Source organism: Pelodiscus sinensis, chromosome 5 (genome assembly GCF_049634645.1).
Source record: "Pelodiscus sinensis isolate JC-2024 chromosome 5, ASM4963464v1, whole genome shotgun sequence".
Lineage (NCBI taxonomy): Eukaryota > Metazoa > Chordata > Testudines > Trionychidae > Pelodiscus > Pelodiscus sinensis.
The window spans coordinates 43,475,613-43,499,436 of record NC_134715.1 but is presented as its reverse complement, the minus strand read 5'-3'; the positions used below and the strand labels follow the sequence as shown (position 1 = coordinate 43,499,436).

Here is a 23,824-nt window from a genome sequence, read left to right as displayed (position 1 = left end):
TCTATTTTTCTATCTTTATCTTCTTTGTAACCATTTTTAAGACCTATATTTTGCTAATAGTTAAGAAATAGAACAATAGCCATTGCAACCATATGATTTATAAGCTTCTTTAATAAACCTGTAACTGTTTAAGCTTTAACCTGCCTCCTTCAGTTGCTGTAACAGAACCAAGCACAATTTAAAAGAACTTCAGCCGGTCTAAAGGGACAGTTATAGGAAGAGCTTGGGCGTTTGGATCTGTGTCACTCCCAGGTGACAGGATCCACTGGGGCATCTTTCAGTCTTTCTCCAAGGCTGCCCGCTGCGAAGGAATTATGAAATTCTAGCAGCTGAAATCTAAGATGTAATAAGCTCTTCCTATATAACGGGGCATCTGTTGGCCTGCTGGCCACCCTCTGCAATGGGACCCCGGTCCTAGCAGTAAAGGCACGGACGTTAAACCTTTTCTCGGAAACATACACACACACACTGCCCTGACCGTCGGCTGACAGATAGTGTGCTTATAAAGTTTGCTGATGATACCAAACAGGGAGGAGTTGCAAGTGCTTTGGAGGATAGGGTCATAATTCAAAATGATCTGAACAAACTAGAGAAATGGTCTGAGGTAAACAGGAAAAAGTTCACTAAGAACAAATGCAAAGTACTCCACTCAGTAAAGAACAATCAGATTCACACATACAAAGTTGGAAGTGACTGTTAGGAAGTAGTACTGCATAAAGAGATCTAATCAGGGGCAGATTTACAATAAAACATACTGTGCCCTGGCACAAGGCCCCCCAGGGCTGGGAAGTCAGCACTGGGTCCAGCAACCTCCCTGCCCCGTGGAAGAGGCAGCCGTTTGGGGGGGGGGGGGCAGTCCCGCTGCAGAAGGGGCTGTGGAGAGAGCAAGACAGCAGGGAGGAACATTTTGACAAGTTCAGCAATATTGACAATTGAAAGTGCCTCTTTACAAAATATTACAATGGCTTAATTGACGATTTTGTAAAGAAAAAGTACAGAAAGAAGGCTACTGAATATTTTTTTCAAATTGAATAAGTTTCTTCAGAGGAAGTTAACTTTTATTTTTCCATTCATGTGTCATCTATACATTTTATTTGTACACTTTTTTCATGTTGGCTTAATGCAAATACAAGCTTCCATCTAGACCAGAAGTTCTCAAACTGTGCTTCGAGAACTCTATTCAGATGGACTGAGGAAAGGTTATTATTTTTTTAAATCAAATGCTTTTATCAAAGCACTTAACAATAGTTATCTCATGGTACAAACAATATTTAGAAAGATTATTAAATGGTCCACTGAGAACCTCTGCAATTTTCAACTGATCTGTGGAAAAAAAAGTCAGACTACAAAAATTATCAAGATATAGATGACCCCTGACTAGCGACATGATTGGTTCCTGGGGAAGTGTTGCTAGTCGGAGGCATTGTAACTCGAACCCTCATTGATGATAGGTGCTGTGCACCATCGTAAATGTGGGCCAAAGACATAAGTCGAGGGGTTTCAGCCCTTTCCACATTTTAAAAAATAGTTGTAAGTGCAGGGAGTCGCAACTTGGGCAGTCGCAACTTAGGGGTTTCCTGTACCTCACTTAATTTTCATTTACTTCTTATTACTTATAATATAGGAAATGGATGAAGAAAAAATGGGAGGAGGCAGGAAGGGCACTCCCATGTGTACGTTGTCATGTAATGTCCACCATGTTAGAGAAGATATTTTATCTTGCTTGGCATGGAGAGGCACTTATTCAATGGGTGGATTCATGGCTGGTAGGCTGTGCATAGCCAAGCCTCTAATGGTCTCATATGTAGCTGAGCATGGGGAACTATGAACGTGGCCGCTGCCATATGTCCCAGTATTTGTAGGCATAGTCATGCTGTTATGATCAGGCTGGTCTGTGCCGTTGCTATCAGGTCTTTGATAGTGACCATTTGTAGTGAGGTAAGTAGGCTCTGGCCTTTATGCAGTCTAGATGTGCTCCTATGAACTCCAGTGTTTGAGTTGGGGTCAAAATGCACCTTGCAGTGTTTATCTGTAGCCCGAGAGTGTCAACGATAATTGAGATCATGTGCTGTATGTCCTGCTGTGTGTGGGTTGTTAGTAGATAATTGTTTAAGTATGGAAATATTGAAATCCTGTTTTTGTGCAAATGTGCGGCCACTACTGCCAGTATCTTTGAGAATACTCTTGGGGCTGTTGACAGTCCGAACGGTACTACTCTATACTAGAAGTGTCTGACTTTTATTATAAAACAGAGGAACCTCCTGTGTGCTGGATATATTGATATGTGGAAGAAAGCATCCTGGAAGTCGAGGGTAGACAACCATGCTCTTTTTTCCAAGGCGGGTATGATGGTGGTAAGAATGACCATCTTGAATCATTGGTATCTGACAAAACGGTTGAGCTTGCGGAGGTCTAATATTGGTCTCCAGCCACCCGACTTTTTGGTGGTGAGAAAATAGTGTAAGAGTAAAACTGCTTGCCCCTGTGTTGTTCTGGTACTTCTTCTATGGCGCCGAGGCTTAGGAAATGTTCTGCCTCATGTAGACATAATATCTTGTGAGAGGGGTCCCTGAAAAGGGACGGGGAAGAGGTGGGGTGGGGAAATGGCTATGAATGGGATGCAGTATCCTGTTTTCACAATTTCCAACACCCACTTGTCGGTGGTAATGGTCAACAAGGCTGGATAAAAGTTGGTTAGTCTGTTGCCAAATACTGTGAATGATGTGGATTGCTGCCTCGGAAATTTTGGGGTTGTCAGACTGTTGACCAGGACTTCAAAACTGTTGCCTGGATGTTGATGGTGTTGAGAAGAGGATTGGTCTGAGGGCTGTCTCCGTCTGTTTTGCCTTAGTCAGCATATATTGTCATATTGTCATTGTTGTTGATTAAATGGTGTATGTCTATATATTTGGTGGAATGATCTGTTTTGCTTTCTCTTTGTAATAGGTACCCAAATGCCTAAAGTCCTGAGAGTGGCCCTTGAGTCCTTCAAGGTATGTAGAAAGGTGTTTGTGGACTCTGCAAAGAGCTTCATACCTTCAAATGGGAGGTCCTCTACGGTGGACTGGAAAACCCAAAAGTTGAAGCCAGAAAGCTTGTCTCATTACCATGACTAAGCAAGAGATCTGGCTGCTGTGTCTGCTGAGTCAAGCGCTGCCCGTAGGGCTGTACGGGATATTAATATGCCCTTTTCGGTATTTGCTTTAACTCTTCTCTTTTATTGTCTGGGAGTGAGTCAATAAAAGGTGTTAATTGGTCAAAGATCTGATGTGTGTATTTTGCTAATAATGCAGTATAGTCAGCAATTCTTATTTGCAGGCTTGCTGATGAATATGCCTTTTCCCCCATTGCGTCCAGCCTCTTCTAATCCTTATCATATGGAGTTATTTGTGTAGCTTGTTCATGGCTTCTACTACAAGGGAATTTAGTGCCGGGTGGGAAGATAGAAATTCTGCCCCTTTGGGAGCAGCATTGTACTTTCTGTCCACTTGTTTTGATGTTGGGGGGATTGTGGCTGACATGTGCCATATATTCTTGGCGGGGTCCATTTTGCCTTTGGTGGTGTCTTCTCTGAGGTATGTTGTGAATGTCTCAGATTCCGGCTTTTTTCCTTGCCGGTCCCGCTTGCATGCTGCTTATCAGATTGAGGTTGTGGCATTTTTGTGGGGAGTCCCTGAGGAAGTATAGGACCTTTTCTTAGTCTTGTTGTTTTCCCAGTCCTTTAGGCTCGACTGTGTATAAGCCACTGCCTCCGACTCAGTCCCAGGTGATATGTGTCTGGGAGGAGTAGATTGCTCAAGGTCGGAAGGTGACCGAGACTTTTTCTCAATCCATAGCACTATGAGTTGTAGCTATCTGAATCTCCTGGATCGGTTTGTAAGTTTCTGACAGTGTGTGCAATGTTTTGAGGAGTACTGTTCACCCAGACAGTAAACACACTCCACGTGCCTATCAGAAATTGAGAAGGATAGCCTGCAGCTTAAACGCTTTTTAAGCGCAGGGTAAGTATGCGGCTTCATGCGCTTGTCCAGCGGTGGGTTTTTTTGGATGACTAATAAGAGGAGTCAAATAGGAAGGGTTTCTGAGGTAAAGTATAGGTAAGTAAATAGGTAATAAATAAGGTAAAGGGAGACTGCTGATCAGCGACCACAGACGCTGGCGGCTGAGAAGGAACTAAGAGGGGATGGCCAGCTGCCCATGAACAATAGCCTCCTTAGAACACACACTGACTCCTCACGCGTGCTGCCAGTCATGGGACACTGCTGGCACAAATCTCCAATTGAGGGGCTCAGAGCCTCTGAAGCACTTAAGGTAGAGCACCCATGGGGACACTCCTTGAAGAAGAAGAATTGGGTTTGTTTAGTGTAGACCAGTGTTTCCGAAATGGTGTTCCGTGGAACCCTGGGTTCCGTGACGTGAAAATAAGGGTTCAGCGAGACAATTCCATTACAACCTGAATTCTTGTAATGGAATGGAATTTTCATTCGTTTATGAATTTTATTGAAAACAATTTTCATTTGTGTTTGCCACGATAAGTGTCCCTGTGTAATGCCAGCTTAGTCAGAGAGCGGGGACAATGATGTCAATACTCAGTGCTGTGCGCGCAGTCAGTCAGGGGCTCCACAAAATTCTTTCGAGTTCAGAAGAGTTCCGCGGCCAGATAAAATTGGGAAACACTGGTTTAGAAAAGAGAAGTCTGAAAAGGGGAAATTATAGCAACTTTCAAGTATTTAAAAGGGTGTTACAAGGAGGAAGGAGAAAAATTATTCACCTTGACCTCTGATGATAGGACAAGAAGCAATGGTCTTACGGTGCAGCAAGTGAGGTTTCATTTGGACATTAGCAGGGGAACAATTTCAGATTTTCGTAGTGGGGGGGCTGATCTATGCATGCATTGATGGGGGGAGGGAACGTGAGAGCATGGGGCAGGCAGACTGAGGTCTGCAGCTTCAGCAGTGTTACTGAGCATGCTCAGTACAAATCAAACTGCAAATTGGGAGTGGGGACCGATTCTATTCACTCTCCCCCTACATACATATGGGAAAAGTGAATAGAACCCTAATTTTTTGGCAGATAACTTAGCAATTAACTGATAGGAACACTGTATCTAATTCCTATATAAAAGTAATAAAATTTAAATAAATATTAGATCCACTCAGCTCTGACATCTTGTGGCAAGTCACTTAGGGGACACTGGTTAGTATTACAATTTTAATATATATTCTTACTTTTTTACTAACTGCAGAGAGAGAGAGAGAGAGAGAGTGAGAGAGACTGTCAGAACTCCTGGGCTCTATCTCCGCTTTAGAAGTGGAGTGGGAGACAGTGGGTTACAGACGGGTGCAGATACATTTCAGCTCTATATAAGATCAGAATGGCCATACTGAATCAGACCGATGGTCCATCTATCCCAGTATCCTGTCTTCCAGTAGTGGCCAATCCCAGGTGCTTCAGAAGGAATGAACTGAATAGGCATTCATCAAATGATCCATTCCCTTTTGCCCATTCCCAGCTTCTGGCAAACAGAAGTTAGGGACACCATCCCTGCCTAATAAGCTTTGGACCTAACTATTTTGAGTAGTCTTGTAGTATCTGCAAATTTTGCCACCTCATATTTATCCCTTTTTCAAGAACATTTATAAGTTTAACGGTACTGGTCCAAATTCAAAACCCAGCAGCACAACACGCATTGCTACTCCTTTTTACCCTTATATTTTAAGTAATTGGCAATGTTTTTATGATGATCTAACAATCCTTCAATTACGTGAATGACCAGTTTTATGTTATTCTTAATTGCCTGCTTCCCTCATTTTATAACAAACTCCCTGTCCCAAAGGCAAAACTGCAAACACCTCAAACTCTGTTGCATTTAACAACTGCGTCTGGAGCAAGGTGCAGCTTTAAACAGACCTCAAATATGAAATCCAAGGGTTCAAACTTTAGAGGATCTGTTTAAAGATGGTTCCCTTGCCTAGGAAAAACTTCCTGTCACATGATTAAGCAAATCAGCAAGGGTGGTTAAGTACTGGAATAAATTGCTTAGAGAGGTTGTGGAATTTCCATCAATGTAGCTATTAAAGAGCAGGTTAGACAGACGTCTCTTAGGGATGATCTAGTCAGTGCTTGGTTCTGCAGTGAGGGCAGGGGACAACCTGATGATTTCTCAAGGTTTCTGAACATTTGAATGTTATTAGGTTTTGTTTTATTTTTTAGTCTAAGAAATAACAAATAGGAGAAATCAACTAAAAGCCACGTTCCTATCCATATTTCTGTCTAAAGTGTGGAGAAATGTAACCCTAGAACAAATGTCACTGTATTTTATTGCAAGTTCTCTCTGACAAAATTTCGTTCAGTTTTTGAACTCATCATTTCACTATTACTAAACTGCTCTAACCATAATCTTTGTTGGCCTAATTGTTGTAGATCATGGTCACTTTTCTACTCCTGGCTCTCTCCATTGTGTTTGATAAAGGTAATTGTTACAACAACATTATGTTGGAGCGTCCTGAGAATGAAGTGAAACTCCCAAGCACTGGCTGGAAATGTTACTGTTCTAATTTAGGCATGGTCAGCCATTATGCTAGGTGGGTGAAGTCTTTGCCTTCCCAAACCTTCACACTCTGCCTCCAGAATGCCTGCTGTAGGTATTCTGAGGAGTGGAGTGTTGCTGCCCCAAGCACCCACCTTCCCTGTGCTCTAGGCTGGGCAGGCTGGAGCTGCCCACCTTTCTCCCTCCCCATGCTGAGAAGGGAGGAGCTGTGCACCCTCCTCCTTCCCCAGTGCTCTAGGCCCAAGACAATGGAGCTGCGCATCACCTGCCCTCCCCATGCTCCAGGGGCAGGGAGGCTGGAGCTACATGCCTTCTGCCTTTCCTAGGCTCTGGGCAGAGGAGGCTGGTGTGTGTGTGTGCTCACCTGGCTGCCATCCCTCCTTCCTGTGGGGGCGGGGCCTTGACAGAAGGGGTAGGGCTAGGAGTGGGGCTAGGGGCTTGCCTCCCCCAACCCTGCCTTTACTGACTGCCCATGAATAGGTACAGCATCTGACAACTAAGTGATATACTGAAGAATGCAAGTAACTGCCTTTCAGTAAGAATTTCTGGCATGTCTTGTTCCATCCATGTGTTTTCTCAAACAGAAGAATATTCTCCTAAAAGTGATTTGTGTTCTGGATGTAAATACTGGTGCAATTTGATACAGTAAATATAATAGGCCATAATTATAAATATAAGGAGGTATCATGACCTAAATAGAATAGAGCATAGAACTACAGGCAGAAGCCTTGGGTTCTACTCTTAGCTCATCATCCCTAAGTCACTGTGCAGCCCTAGTAAGTCACTTAACCTCCCTGTATCCCAGTTTCCTTACCTTTAAAATGGGCATGATAATATGTAACCAACTTTGTAAAGAGTTTTGAGCATTCTAAGGTGTTATGTAAATTCTATCAGTACTACTTATAGTGAAAAGGGATTGAAAAGCTGCATCTAACTAGCTGAAATGCAAAATCTCAGATGAGATTTATAGTTCTTACTGAAGTACTAATTAGATTCTCAAAGATAGCAAAGGCCATATAAATAGAGTAAAGTGTTTTTATATTTGTGTCTAGAGCAGATGTTCAGTAAAAAAAAAAGTGAATGCAAATCAGTGCATTGGCAGCTGCTTCTTTAGAACAGGATGATAAATTTTTCACACAAAAAGAGAGATACTTGTGATATGCTATTGTCACAGCTGGTACAATTAATGTGTAGCTGTACCACATTTTATCATAACCACAATAACTACAAAATACTACCCCAGAACATTGGTCGTTAGTAAGTTGCCTTTTGTGCCACTGCAGCAATACAAAAGGGACTTAACCACTTTACAGCAATAGATGAAGATATACCAATGACAGAAGAATCCTCAGTAGCCATGGGGTCTCAGAGTACTATATACAAAGTTATAGCATAGAACACCATAGTAGGGGTTCTCAAGCTTTTTCATTCAGAGCTCTCCCCTCTCTTCCACCCCCCAACATACTATAAGAACTCCAGGGCTGGGGAGGATTTGAGCTCTGGCCACCAATTGGGGGTGGGCATAGGCATAGTTTGACTTCTGTTTGGGGTGGCAAGACCCGGTAGGACATGGGACAGCTCCACATGCCAGGGTGCGCTGAGAGAATACCTCCCCCGCCATCACCTGATGCACCTTAGCAGGACATCCAGTCTGTCTAGGTTGTGGGGGCAGGAGCACAACCAAAATTATCAAAGGGACGGGATCAGCTGAAAAAGTCTCAGGGTAAAAGCAGGGGGGTAGTTAGTAGGATGTGTTTTAGCTCTGCAAGGGGGCACTGGGACTTGGAAGTTCAGCTCTGAAGCTCCCAACAGCCTTATGAGAAGGCACCGGGACTCAGGGCCTCCAAGGAGCTTTAGACCCCCAGCTGAGAACCAATGCTTTATGGGAATGCTGAGGCTACTCTCACTTGTATTGAAGTCCAGTCAAGATCCTTGCAACTCTCAGAATATGGGGAAGAAAGTGGGAAACAATCAAAACATTTATTTCAATCGTATTATGAATGTAACCTTAATTTGTATAGGCCTCTGTGACATTTAAATATCATTTTGATTAGATATCCTAGTTTACCTGAGTAGTTTTTATTGTTTTAAAAATGTCAGCTACCAATAGTCTCCTTCCATTCCAGTAAGTTTACTTATTGCTAATCCTTGCACTGAGGGCATATTATCTGTGATGAGATAGGCTTTGTGTCCTCTCTTTATAAAGTTATAAAGGTAAGAGCAAAGTTCAGAACAGGATGCTCCCTTCCCATCTCTATTTGTCTTGAAGATTCACATGCACGTTAGTCTTCCACTTTTGGGTGGGAATTTGGAGAACTAATCATATCCTCTAAGGAGCTGAACTTCCAGAAGATATGAACCTTTGCATTTACTTTTAAAGGCAGGTCTGATGATGTTCCTCAAGTGCTCATGGATCTGATGGATGTTAAATTGCAGTTATCAGACCAATCACATAGCCGATAATTTCTATCGACTACACAATTTGTATCAACATAATCACAATTTGTATTGACTATACAATTAGTCGATAAGGGTTGCTCTGCAGAGCCGCAGTGCGGTTGCTCCAGGAGCTGGTTCTAACTGGGACTGAGCAGTCCCAGCTCATGCTGGCTCTGGGAGCAAACCACGCTGCATCCTGGACCAGCACGAGCTGGGACTGCTTGGTCCTACCTAGCACTGAGTCCAGCAGCCCCTGTTCATGGCAGCCAGCCCTGGCCACCGCGAACAAAGGCTGCTCCAGCACCAGCCCCTGTTCGTGGCATCCAGGAGCAGCCCCTACGTGGGCCAACCTGGGCTACCATAAACAGGGGCTGCTTGGCAGAAGCAGCCCCTGTCTGTGGGAGGGGTTTAGCTCCCAACTGGGACCCCTGTGAACAGTGGCTACTGCCGGACCAGCCTCTGCCCATGGCGAGACTCAGCCTGCCATGGGCAGAAGCTGCTTTGCAGCAGCATCCCTTATCTGCCCCCCCCCCCAACACCAGCACCGGTTTCCCCACTAGAGAGGCAGTGATGGCGAGGAAGCAAATAGTTGATATTCCACTCAACTGCCAACTATATTTTTCCAACATTTAGTGAAAAGATATGGTTGTTTCTACAAAGGCTCCTAGACATACTGCCAGGGACGGAAAAATGTACTTAATGTCTATTGGCCAGATGGTTAAACATATCAAATGGAGGTGAATAGGCTGCGGCAACATCCTAGTGAGAAATTCCAGTTGCTTGGAGAAGCAAGTTGTTGGAGTTACTTTCAGGGTCTTTCCCTGACCCCTGATTGAATGCTCCATCTTTCATGTCAGCTTATTACCTGTTGGCGGGAGACGGAGGGAGGGCTGCCTGTCCTATTTATCTCTCCTTCAGTTCCTGTTTTTGACGTTCTTGTAAATAGCTACCGCTGATGCAACTCATTCTTCTTGTAGCAGCAGCATGCAATGGACTTGACTTGACAGTTTCACTGCTACCCACAGAATTCTGAATAGCAGATGTGAAACTCACTAGAAACTTTTTGATGTCATTCTGCTTTAGCCTAATTGAAACAAACGCAGCAGCTGACACATGTGCTGTTTTATATTCCTGGTTTTATGTACGTTTTACAAGCTTAAAGGCTACCTAATCAATTTTTAAAAATAAAAATTAAGGGCTCAGTTCTTAGTTGCTGAGCTCAGTGCATTTGAAGAATACGGAGGAAGAGGAAGTGGTGACATGACATATCTTTCAATTACCCATTGTTGGTGCACCAGAGTCAGATTGAGGCCACTTCAGTCAGGCCCACCACTGGTAAAGGGGGCAACTGCCCAGAGGCCTGAAGATTCAAAGGGTACCAAAGCTCCTTTAGAGGTGGTGATGGGAGCCCTGGGCCCTTTTGAATTAGCCCCACAGCACCGTAGCAGGCTCTCCATGTGGCTCTGAGTGCGGAAAGGGGAGGGGGGGTGCATTGTGGTCTGGGCGGAGTTAAGAGCCGGCCCCCTATCTTGCCCCAGGGCCCATAATGGCTGTCAGCCTGGCTGACTTCAGCCCCTGGATAAATTAGAGCTGCCTCAGGATTGTCAACTCAGGTTTACTGAGTGAGATCCTGGTTCCTTTTGGGCTTAAGTGGAGTGTGAAGCACCATGCGCAACACTATTAGCAGCCTCTTTGTACTGCTGGAGCTTAAGCCAAACTATCTTCTGCCATCTCCAAAGCTTATTTTCCCTTCATTACTAGAACATGAGTTTGTTTAAGCCCACTTGCTCAACTCTTCATTCACTTATTTATACATCCCATATCTTTGTCACATAGAATCATTTTCCACACCTATCAACAAAAGTAGTACACTGTAACTTCTGTATTCTGGGTGTCCCTACTTTGGGAACAACCATGGCATGAATCTTGGTAATGAAAGGAGGAAGCAGCAATGTATGCTGCTACTTCCCTCCCTGCCACCTCCAGGTGGGGGAACAGCAGTGCAGTGACATGCTCTGCCAGAGGCTTTTTCCCACCACTCCCATAGCAGCAGGGAATGGTGCCTGGAAGCAGCAGGGGATGCAGAATGACAGATAAGTGCCTCACTTCCATGTCCCTCATGCCCTCCCTGGCCTGGCAAAATCTTTAATCCCACAAACCCTGTTTCCCAGGTTTGCCTGATTAAAGAGGTTCAAGTGTACACTTAAAAAGAACATGATGTGAGAACTATCCCTATCCTACCCTCAAGTAAAACCATCTGCACTCTACAAACTAGGTGAGAGGGAAACCTCATGTTGCCCCTTGTAGTATAGTCAGTGGTCCATTTCACGAGAGCTTAAGAGGCTAAGACCTCAGAATCCCATGTCTGATAACAAAAGACTCCACGACCTGTATTAGTGTGGGAGTTAAGAGAATGCTCAAGCACCATTTAAACACGTGAAAATGAACTGTAAAAATAGATTATTTTAAAGATAATCACACAGTTAAAATACTTTTGGAAACACATGGAACTCTTGTAATGTCACCTTCTCCTATATAACCTGGAATTGTTTGTTTCTGTTTCAGTTAAAACAGGTAGATTTGTTTTGGGCTAAACACTTTCTTGCATTATTTGCAAACACATTATTTTTTATTAAAGCTATAAGGACAAAAGCAAAATACACTACTTAGGAAGGAACAACTTCATTCAACATGGGAAATGACTGTCTAAAAAGGAGTACTACTCAAAGAGATCTAGGAGTCATTATAGAGGACAAGTTAAATATGAATCAACAGTGTGACAGTGTTGCAAAAAAAAAAAAGCAAACATCATTTTCAGATGCATCAACAGTTGAGTTGTGAGCAAGACATGAGAAATAATTCTTCCCCTCTACTGTGCTGATTATGCCTCAACTAGAGTATTGTATCTAGTTCTGGGTGCCACATTTCAGGAAAGATGTGGATGAACTGGAGAAGATCCAGAGAAGAGCAACTACGATTTAAGGTCTAGAAAACATGGCCTATGAAGGAAAGATTGAAAGAACTGGATTTGCTTAGTCTGGAAAAGAGAAGACTGAGAGGGGACATGATAGCAGCTTTTATGTACCTAAAGGGTTGTTGCAACTAGAAGAGAGAAAATGTATTCTCCTTAACCTCTGATGATAGGACAAAAATCAATAGTCTTAAATTGCAGCAAAGGAGGTTTAGGTTGGACATTAGGAAAAAAGTTCCTGTCAAGATGATAAAGCATTGGAATAAATTTTCTAGGGAGGTGGTGATTGAATCTACATCACTGGAGATTTTTTAAGAGCCAGTTAGAAAAACACGTGTTAGGGATGGTCTAGATGGTGCTTGGTCCTGCCATGAGTGCAGGGGACTAGTTGTGATGAACTCTCAAGGTTCCATCCAGTTATGTATTCTATGATTCTATGATTGAATAATCTAAAATTAAAAGTTTTGCTTAAATAGTTACACAGTACAGTTAAGTATATAATCAGCACTGACCCAGATTTTGGTCTGTAAATATAGTAATTCCTCGCTTAACACGTGCCCGCTTAACACATTTTCATGATAGCACGATTTTTTTTTTAGGGAACATTTTTCGAACAACACGACCTGTCCCCACAATAACATGATTTCCCCTACCAGCCGGCCGGTCACCAGCACCTGCATGGGGCTTCCCCAGCGACCCCCTCTGGTCGGATGCTTCACTCCCTCTCCTCCACTCCCCGTTTACATCCGGTGACTGGGTTTCCCCAGCTGGCCAGTTGCCGGCAGCTGCGTGGGGTTTCCCCTGCCTCCTTTCAAAGCGGCGGAGGTTCGCCACTCGCCGCGCCATTCCCCGGCGACCCCTCCTCACCGGACACGAGGCATCCAGCCAGAGGGGGTCACCGGGGAATGGCTCAGCGAGCGGCGAACCTCTGCCGCTTTGCAGGGAGGCAGGGGAAGCCCTGCACAGCTGCCGGCAACTGGCCAGCTGGGGAAACCCAGCCGCCGGCTGTAAAAGGGGGGCGGAGGAGAGGGAGCGAAGCATCCGACCAGAGGGGGTCGCTGTGGGATGGTGTGGTGAATCTCTGGAGGCAGGGGAAATCTCCACGCAGCTGCCGGCGACCAGCCAGCTGGGGAAACCCACCTGCAAGCGGGGGGTGGAGGAGAAGGAGCGGGGCATCTGGCCAGAGGGGGTCGCTGGGGAATGGTGCGGCGAGAGGCAAACCTCTGCCGCTTTGCAAGGAGGCCGGGGAAGTCCCGCACAGCTGCCAGCGACTGGCCAGCTGGGGAAACCCAGCCACCGGCTGCAAGCTCCATCCCCTATCCTTCCCTTCCCTTCTCCAGAGCCAAACATCTACCCTCCCTGCTATAACCCAGTCCGCTTTCTCCCCCACCTTATGTCCCAGTCCCAGCTGCTAACAAGTGCAGGCTGGAGCTGCGAGCGCATGTGCGCTTGAAATGCAACCCCCACCTTTTCCATTATTTTCAATGGGATAATTGACCCCACATAACATGTTTTCACTTAGCATGTTCATTTTCTGAAACATATCTATTGTGTTAAATGAGGAATTACTTTAACTACTAGTGAACAAGTATTTAGGTACATCACTCATGGAAAGTTTTACAGTTGTAGAAAGTAGGGATGAAAAATACCCATTAAAAAAGTTAACCAGTTAAATGATATAATTTGAATTGTTTAACTGGTTAACCAAGGAGGTTGGTGCAGAGCAGCTGGGGTCCCGTGTCAGGGGCTGCTCTGGCTTGGCTGGACCCACTGCAGGTAAGCATGCTGGTTATCCTTTTACATGCCCAATGGAACGCAGAAATGTCAATGAGTGGAGGTTGTTCTTCAGTCTGTCAGTATATTACAGCCTTTTCCTAACTCATGAGACTAGACTGTGAAATACAGCAGAAACAAACCATTCTAGTTCCACTGCCTAAACAGAGGGAAGTATAAAAGTTAAACAGCATGAGCTGTTTTAAACAAATCAGATTTTAAAACTAGTTTTCATAATCTAAGGAGTTCATCAGTAATTCATATATTTACCTTAAGTGACGTAGCAGTCTGATAATACTAATGAAATTAAATGAGAAGTCTCAATATAATATGCTACATAAGGCTATAATTCTGCAACTGAATATACAGGCAAACTCCTGAATCCTTAAAAAGCCCCAGTAAAATCAGGGAAGCTCCATGTAAATACAGAAGTCAGCCAACACAAACTCTCTGTAGAACTAGATCCTAAATTCTTATTTTTCCTCTCTAAATTTCTTAAATTTCTTAAAAGGGACTATTCAATACTTTGTTTACTTTTAATCTTTGTTTTTGCCATTTTAATTGCTTTGTTGCCATAACATAAATTAAGCAGCAAGCGTTGCCTTTACCATGGGCGGCCGGTGCAGTGATGGCTGAGGGAGTTGCCCCCTCTGCTGAGGTCCTGACTCCCACCACAGAGCAGAGAGGAGGGGGGCAGCATGCTGAGCATGCGTATTCCCTCACCACAGAGAGAGGAAAGGTATGTCTACACTGCCACCCTAGTTCGAACTAGGGTGGCTAATGTAGGCATTCAAAATTGCAAATGAAGCCCAGGATTTAAATATCCCAGGCTTCAATTACATCTTGCCTGGCGCCGCCATTTTTAAATCCCCCTTAGTGCGGACTCCGTGCCCGCGGCTACACGCGGCACGGAGTAGGTAGTTCGAATTAGGCTCTCTAAGTCGAACTACCATTACTCCTCATGGAATGAGGTGTACCGGTAGTTCGAATTAGAGAGCCTAATTCGAACTACTTACTCCGTGCCGCGTGTAGCCGCGGGCACGGAGTCCGCACTAAGGGGGATTTAAAAATGGCGGCGCCAGGCAAGATGCAAATGAAGCCCGGGATTCATTTGCAATTTTGAATGCCTACATTAGCCACCCTAGCAGTGTAGACATACCCAAAGAGAGGGGAGGGGGGGTTGCATGTGCCCAAGCTTCTCCAGCCCCAGAGCACTGGGGAGGGAGGAGGTTGCATGGCCCCAGCCTCCCCAGCACACTGTCGAGGGAGGAGGCTGTGTAGGCCCAATTCCCCTGACCCTGGAACACTGGTGAGGGAGGATGCTTGGGGGCCACAACACTCTGTCACCAGAATGCCTACAGCAGGTGTTCGGGGGTGGAGTGTGGGCAGGGCTATGCCTGGCTGTTTGGGAAGGCTTTGCCTTTCCTCACCTAGGATACTGGACACCCATGGCCTTTACTAATTAATAATGCTTATTTCATTATAGAGTGAAATCTAACTATTAACACAAGAGATGACCAAGCTCATCAAGTTCAGTTAAATTATATTTTGAATCACATTACAATACAATCCCCTACAACTTAAATTTGAAACTGCATAAACATGTTCTAGGGATTTTTACTTTTGTGTGGTTTCTAATGTAATTTATTTTGAAGTAATAAAATATAGAAATACTTACTGGATCCTTTTCTGGATTGCATACTTTAACCCAGAGTAGATGATCTAGAAGCCAGTCTATGGGCTTATCTTTGTAGAACATTAAAAAGAATTCTACTATGAGTGGTAAATCTTTAGTTCTAAACAATTTTCCTGAAAACAAAATAAAAGAAGAGGTCATACATTTCAGTAATATTTTAGCACTGTGTGGATACCACTACAGCCCATGTTTTCTTCCTGCACCTAAACACATAAGTTAGGACCCAGGCCCTACTGTACTTCACAGAATTATCATAATTAGTATCACAGAATCATAGGATGTTTGGGTGGGTGGTGGGTTCAAGCACAGGATGGTGAGTTCGAGTTTACCCCCCTCCAGCCACCCAGTCAGTGTTTGGGGGACCAACACCAGTTGCCCCAGGAATGGAGCTGGCTCCTGGATTAGGAAGGCAGAATAAGGGATGCCCTGAAGGTAGGAAGGTGAGATGGGTTCTGGAATTGCCTAGGGGACAGGGCATTTCCCTACGGAGCACAGGTGGTGGGCTCGACTCCAGCCTTCCCACTCAGCCAGCCAGGCAGCGGCAGGGCGGCCAACACCAGTTGCCCCAGGAATGGAGCTGACTCCCTCCTTAGGAAGGCAGGATAAAGAATGGCCAGGAGGTGGGGTGGGTTCTGGAGTAGCCTAAGGGATAGGGCATTGGTCAGGCGAGCGCAGGGTGGAACAGCAAGGGTCAGTTAGTCTAACCCCCTGCCAAGATGAAAAATTTGTTGTGTCAAAACCATCCAAGACAGATGGCCATCAGCTTCCTTTTGAAAACCCTCAGTGAAGGAGCTTCTATGATCCACCTCGGTATATTTTAGTGAACCTCCCATGATTTCATGGGGTCAGGCTTTTGCCCATAAATTTTGTCTAAAAAAAGAAAGAGCATGATTTTTATTAAAAAACCCAATTAATCTATTTACTAATCTCATATGAAACATTACTACAGGTGCAGTCACGCACCTTTAAAACTGTATTAAGTGTTGGCGTCAACTTTAGGCCAGGTCTACACTAGACCTGGAAGGTTGGGTTAAGGTTTGCAACTCCAGCTATGTAAAATACATAGCATGTGGTGTAGGTGTAGTTACATTTCACAGGGAAAAACAGCTGTGTCTACACTGCGGTTTGTAGCTGCATGCCACAATAAGAGGCTTTGGGGCAGCAGGGAAAGACTCTGGCATCTCCCCACCAGGTTGCTGCTGGTGCCTCTCCCTGCTGCCTGCCTCTGCTGGCTAGGGATTGGCTCTCGTAGTGGAAGGCACTGTTTTGGAATGTATTGTACAGTATTGGGTATCCACCCTGAGGTTCAGGCATGTCTTAACTCTATTCACTGAAGCAGCATTTCACCATCCATGCTACACTATTTACAACCATGCTAAGGGAGGGAGTGTGCAGTGTATGTCACTATAAGGGTAGACACAGCCAAAGTTAGCTAAAAGTAAATTGATTTAGTTAAACTGGTGCACCTATGTTTGTGGAGACTCCTGTTTAACTCATATAACCTTTACTCCCAGCCCTAGCTAGTGTCTCTGTTTTGCAGGACAGATGAAGGCAGCTAAATGGAACAGGGAAGCATCCTGCATAGACATTTCCCTCCTGTATCGGCCCACGATAGATTTTTCTTCAAGTTTGCTTCCTCTGCACTACATTCAGAAGCAAGATGCAGTTTAACATGTTGAAACAAAATCTGTTTTGAATTACCTACTGTACATATTTCTAGCTTGTTGTTAAACTTGAATGTGTTTTTTTCACAATATGTATGTTTTATGATCAGTCACCATGTTGTTAGATAGGAAGGATAACTGAACTGTTATTAAAGGGAAAAAAAAAACAATTCCTAATTCATGATGATTTAGCCGTCTTAATGTACAAGCTAAAAGAGCACTAACAACCAATAGACCAAGTTTTACCTTTGGATGAGTATGCATGGATCCTACTACGCAAAGGCAATTGGAGCCATCTCTGACTACTCAAAGTCATAATATGGCCCATTGGTATTTTGGCAATTGAGCCCACTTACAATTATTTATACATCAGCCAAAACAAGAACAAGCAGCTTCCAAAACTTTTATGAAAATTGTAAAATAGACTGTATGATTTGCACGTACGTTATGAATCAGTTACATGCTAAAACTTATTTGTTTTTATGTTACTGATTTTACAGGTTTTTATCCCATTGTTCTTTGAAGGTCCAATAGCTGCACCACCAACTCTAATTATATTTCAGGAAATCTCGTAAAGGGTTCATTTGCATGTGAGTGCATCAACAGCTGAACTTTCAGATATATAAAATGTGTATATAGTTGTGTGATTAATTTCTGCATGCAACCGCATACTCTAATTGAAAGCACAGAACAGCTTACTTGCACATGCCAATGTGTCAAATTAGCCATTTTGCTAAGTATTCCCTCACACATTAGGTGTGCAGCTGCATGTACACTTACATGCTTACTTTGTTGTAAAATCTAGCCCTAAACATAACTCTTCTCTGTAATATGACTTTTTTGTTCTTAGTTTTTATTTTTACCAGAAGACTATGGTAAGTTATAGTTACTCACTCCATTTTTCCAATACTGATAATGGTGTGAGGGGATATTTGCCACTGAACTATTTTATAAAATAAGTTTTAAAAAAACTTTAAAAACATTAAAGGATCAATATAAAATAATATGAAAATAACAGCTTGATGTAACTGAAAAGTAACTTACTGTGACAGGGTGTATGCATCCCATCCCCAGCAAAAAGAGACAAGGCTCAATAAGCTTCTTTGGAAGCCTGATACACCTCAAATTCTTGTGCAAATTCTAAGACTCGCAGGGAGGGACTCATTACAGTCCAGTTAAGTGTGGACCGTTAAACAGGAGCTGGGAACACACCCCTTGTTCTGAGGGAATACAGCAGGGGTGGGCAAGATATCTCTCATGGGCTGGATTTGGCCCGTGGATACCCTACCAGGACCCTCAGGCATGCAGCAGTCGATGATTTAAGCAGAGTACTACTCTATGTGACTCTCTACTCTGAAGGGAGGGGAAGGCTTCATGTGATCTCCCCACCTCCAGCTCAATCTCTCAGCTCCTGTCAGCCAGAAACAACCAGCCAATAGGAGCTGAGAGACTGGCCTGGGGAATGGGGGCAGTGCAAGACTCTCCCTATCCCAGAGCTGAGCCACCTTGAGCGAGCAGCCTGCATTTTCAAGTGGTCTGGTGCTGCAGTAGGCTGGGAGCCCTGCTTGCCTTAAGGGTGCTGCAAGGACTGCCTGCTTTGGGGGTGCTGCTTAGGTGTGTCCCAGCCAGAGCCTGCCTCTGGCATCTCTGCCCTTCCTGCACCCCAACTCCCTCCCCCTTGTCACCATCCAAACCCTCTGCACCCCCTATCCCAGGTCAAAACTCCCTCCCAAAGCCTGTACGCCCTCTTACACCCCTCCCTCAGGCCAGAATTCTTTCCTGCACCCAGGCCCCCTCCCAGACCCTGCACCTGAATCCCGTGCCCCAAATCACAACCCCACTCCTTCACCCAAACTCCCTCCCAGACCTCACACCGTCTTCTGCACCTCCATGTGCCCTTCTACACCATCCCAAACCACACATCTCCTTCATAGAAAAGTGCGGCCCTTGACCACTTCTCAAAATCTTGGAGTGGCCCCCTACCAAAAATTATTGCCTACCCCTGGAATATAGCGTGACTGGACTTTGAGCTAAACACTAGTGATCATGCTGAAACTGAAACACTTACCAATAAATCCAAGCTGAGAGAATTCAAGAATTATCCACTCATCGGAGGGCTTTGAAAGAGCAAAGGTTTTTATTTTCTGAAAATATTGAGGTTTGGCTACAATATCATCTTCTAGCTGAAAAAAAAAAAGAAATTGTATTTTCATTGTTTACAGAGAGAGGTTATCTTGTAGGGTTGCCAGGTGTCCGGTTTTGAACCGGACAGTCTGGTACTTGAGTTTTCTGTCTGGGAAACAAATTAAGAAAATTGGTATTTTCTAATTAAGTTATATTGTTATCATGAGTATCAGTACGTAGTTGCGTACTACGTGAGCGTGTCTACCAGCCAGGCAGTAAGCAGCTAAGCAGTAGAAAGGAGGGGGGCGGGGGCGGGGCGGTGTGGAATCCTCAGGGCCAGACTCGCCTCTGCACCCCACCGGGACCGTGCGTGGGATGGGCAGCATCCTGGGATCTGTATGTGCCTGGGTCAGCCCCACTCCCTGTCAGCTGGTTCCCCTCCCAGCCAGCCCTGCTTCCTGTTGGCCAGTTCTTTCCCCCGATCTCTCCTACCCAGGCCCATTCCTCCTGACCCCCTCCCAACCAGCCCCACTTCCCTCCTGGCCGGTCCTCCCCTGTCCCCGTTCTGAGATCATGTATGTCCGGTATTTTTTTGAAAGCCATCTGGTAACCCTATTATCTTAATATGTATACATTATGTAATTTTGTTTTATTACTGTCAGGTATGTTACTGAAATGTACCAGACTCTAGCATATGATAGTGATTTGACTAGTTTTCTCAAAAGATTCCCATCTCAGAATCACACAAATATTTGTTTTACTAACAGCTAAGCACTTCCCAGATATTCAAGAAAGCATGAGTCCCAATTTTAAGAGATCTAAGGAAAATCTATGGATAAACAGATAGACAGAGGGTAAGGAAAGAAAAACAACAGGGTATGTCTAGATGGCAGTCATAGGGTGTGATTGCAACTTGAGCTGACATGGACTGAGTTAGCAAAGCTAAAGCTAGCTTGAGTTACAAACAGTGATGTCTCAGAAGCACAAGCTAGCCCCAGGAGTAATTGCCCAGGGTTCTGGATGGGTCTATGCAGCTTGTGCTGCTGTGGCTTTACTGTTCTGGGACTGAGATAGCAAGATTAATCCTAGCTTGGGTGTATTTGCAATGTATACATAGTGTATCTGCAGTTTATACATACCCTTAGAGAGACAAGGTCAATGAGGTAATATCTTTTATTGGACCAACTTCTGTAGGTCCACTAAAAGGTTTTACTTAACTTACTTTGTATCTCTAACATCTGGGACTGACAAGGCTACAACTATGCTACATAAACATACTCTTCCTAGACATATTTTATATAAAAGTAATCTCTATTGTAAGAAATATAGGAGAAGTGTCTCTTTAAGAGACTCCTAATGTGAATGGGATAGAGTTGCAGATGAGCTCAGGTAGGTTGCACCATACATGAGGCCACATGGGAGAGGACATGGAGGCAATTGTATGAGAAGCAGTTGGACATGGCAGGGAACACTGGAAGATAAGGTGTTGCAAAGCTCAATAAGGGGCAGAATTAGAGCTTTAACAGTGGTGCAAATAAGTTAAAATTAGATGCAAGAGTGGATAAGTAGCCTTTTAATAGGAAAGAATGGCAAGATCAACTTGACAGCAAGGAAAAGAACTTTAGAAGCTGCAGTATATATGGTTTGATGGGAACAAAGTGTGCATTTGAGAGGCTAGACAGACTACTGTAGTTGTTGAAGCACAATATAATGAAGATCATAATAAAAGATTTGGCTGTAGAGATGCAAATACAATAGTGGAACTTTGAATTAGGGAGGAAGAATTACCAGTACTTATCTTGGACCAGGGTTTGTGGGACAAGGAAAGAGGAAGGGAGAGTCAAAAGTAACCATGAGATGAAAGAAATTATGCTGTGTCAACAGTGAAAGACAGTTATATGGTTTGGAATGAAAGATTAGGAATGTGCTTTAACCATGTCATCAGTTTAAGACGATTAAAAGATATTCAGGAGGAGAGACCATGAGATGCAGAAGTCAATGGAAGGAAAACAGTTATTCAGTGGAGAAATAGATATTTAAGAGATCACATCTCAACTTATATGACCTAGTAAAATTATCTAGAGATAGAATATTAAAGTGAGAATGGCAAGGAGACAAGGATAGCACTTGGGAAACTTCCAAAACAGGAGAAGAGAGCCCACCAAAAGACAGAGGACAGAAGTATTAAAGATGGGAAGAATAGCAAGGGAGGACACTATCTCAAAAACTCAGTCAGCATTATATGTCAAGAAGTAGCAGAAGGCTGACAACGTCAAAAAGCAGCAGAGAAAATGAGTACAGGCCCCGAGATATGGCCAGGAAGAAATCATCAAAGACTTCAATGAAAATAATTAAAGTAGAATAGAAAAAGCAGAAGTCAGCTACATTTCTATCAGATTGGAAGGAATTGAAGATGAAGTTTGATAAAGTCTAAGGCCTAATAGGACCATTTGATCAGCTAGTCTGACCTCATGTATATTCAGAGGCAATTAAATTTCACCCAGTTACCCTTGTATTGAGTCCTTAACTTGTATTTAGCAAAAACATAATGTCCAAACAGGCATCCAGTCTTGATCTGAAAATGGAGAGGGTGAGAGAGAGAGAGAATCCTACTACTGCCCTTGGTAGAGAGAGTGATACGGAACTGTTATTTATCCTTTTACATAACACTAGACTCAGGGATCAGCCAATGAAATAAATAGGCAGCAGATTTAAAACATACAAAAGGAATTACTTCTTCACACAACTTGTGGAACATTGCTGAAGAATGTTACAAAGGCCAAAATAATAACTAGGTTCATAAAAGAATGATCCAAGTTCACAGAGGATCGAGCCCTCAATGGGTATTAAGCGAGATGGTTAAGAACACAATCCCATGCTCTGGGTATCACTAAGCATCCAACTGCTGAAGCTGGTTTTGAGCAACACTCAAAAATTGCTGTTATGTTCATTCCCTCTGAATTATGTAGCACTGGCCACTGTCAGAAGAAAGGATACTGAGTTAGATGGACCATGAATCTGAACCAATATGGCCATTCTTATTAAGATAATTGCAATCAATAAGAAAAAAATCATTAGATTGCAAGGTTTCTACAGATAGTAGAGTGGAAAAGCACCTCAAAAACTAAGTCTGAGTATAAAACAAATTCTGAATGAAGATGCTGAAAGCTGTTGTCATATTTAATGTTTTCATTTAAGTTCCCATGAGTATTGACAGAAAGCACTTCCCAACAACTGCAGTAATTGGGCTATTCAAAGATGCTTTCAGCTTTAGAAATACATAATTACCTCAGGACAAAACAACTCTAAATGGACATGAGAAATAATTGCATCTCCTGCTAGGTAAGTAGAGGTTTGATTGCCTACTTTTATGGCTGACTTACAACCCTATTATCCTGACCCTGGCATTAATACAAGTGTCTCAAGGGGCTCCAAAGTACCACAAAACAATTTGAATCATTACAGTGAAAATTGTTACTAAACATCTCTGAGTTTTTTAGTGATTAACAAAGACATTACCAAGTATAAGGAAAACAGACTGAAGATACAGAAGCTGATCATATACAAAAACTTAAACTAGAAGAGATGACTAGAAGTAAACTAGAAGTATCAGGTCTTATCTTTTTCCAAATATTTATTTTGGTTTAATGAACTTCACAAAGCAGCTCACTTAGATCTCAATTCAGCAAAACACTTCTATTTAAATGTTTTGCTGAACTGTGACTTCAGCTGGTATGTGACAGTAAGTGTACTATAGACACATCACTTTATTATCTTTTCAACTTAAGAAGTTCATGTAAGTTATTTACCAAAATGATATTATTTCTGATAAAATACAGGTTGAACTTCTGTAGTCCGGAACCTTTGGGACCTGACTGGTTCCAAATGAGAATTTTCTCAACCATGGGAGGTCAATATTGTCTAGCAGCATTACCAATACTTCCACTGCTTACTGTGCTGATAGAGAACATTTAGACTATGTCTACACTACAGCACTATTTTGGGATACCAGAGGTATCCCGAAATAGTAATTCCGTGCCTTCTGAGCACACCCGTTATTTCTAAATATAATGGCTATTTCGATGTCCCTGTAAACTTCATTCCACAAGAAGTAAGGGACATTTCAGAATAGCAATTTATTTTGAAATAAGTGTTGTGTACACAGTGCCAAATTTTGAAATAAGGTATTTCAAAATAATATCGAAATAAGATAAGCAATTTGCATAGCTCAAATTGCGTATCTTATTTTGACCTACAGTGCAGTGTAGATGCACCCTTGGGGTAAATTAGAGCTAAATAACAGCACAGAATACTGAGAGCTAGGACTAGTGGCTATAAACAAACTTTATGGGACCACAGAAAACTTGGCCACACCCATGAAAAGTGGACATCCGGCTAACTAAAATCATTCTGGATGACAGATATTACTGGATGAGACAGTTCTGGATTAGAGAGGTTCAACCTGTAGTAAATAAATTCTCCATTTTAAAAATGTCCCTAAAATACTAAACATATCCAACAAGTAAAACAAAAGCATTAGGAAAATGTCACGTACTTTCAATTTTAATCCAAAATGTTTACAGTACAATAGGGTAAGTAATGGGCTT

At 43.3% G+C, this 23,824-nt stretch overlaps 1 protein-coding gene and 1 long non-coding RNA gene across 6 annotated transcripts in view; one reads left to right on the top strand and one right to left on the bottom strand.

Moving 5' to 3' along the window:
* LOC142829582 (uncharacterized) overlaps positions 1 to 17,513 on the top strand; it is a 42,224-nt gene extending 24,711 nt beyond the window's left edge. Inside the window, exons 2-3 of the long non-coding RNA XR_012904129.1 lie at positions 2,947 to 2,993; positions 16,970 to 17,513. This is a non-coding gene — a long non-coding RNA (uncharacterized LOC142829582). The remainder of the gene's footprint in view (positions 1 to 2,946; positions 2,994 to 16,969) is intronic.
* The window catches only part of MGAT4D (MGAT4 family member D), a 142,730-nt gene that overhangs the window by 17,845 nt on the left and 101,061 nt on the right, over positions 1 to 23,824 (bottom strand). For all 5 annotated transcript variants that reach the window (XM_075929909.1, XM_075929906.1, XM_075929908.1 and 2 more), the window contains 2 exons: positions 19,162 to 19,276; positions 15,412 to 15,542 (listed from right to left, as the gene is read on the bottom strand). In XM_075929909.1, coding sequence (XP_075786024.1) covers positions 15,412 to 15,542; positions 19,162 to 19,276 — 246 coding nt within the window. The remainder of the gene's footprint in view (positions 1 to 15,411; positions 15,543 to 19,161; positions 19,277 to 23,824) is intronic.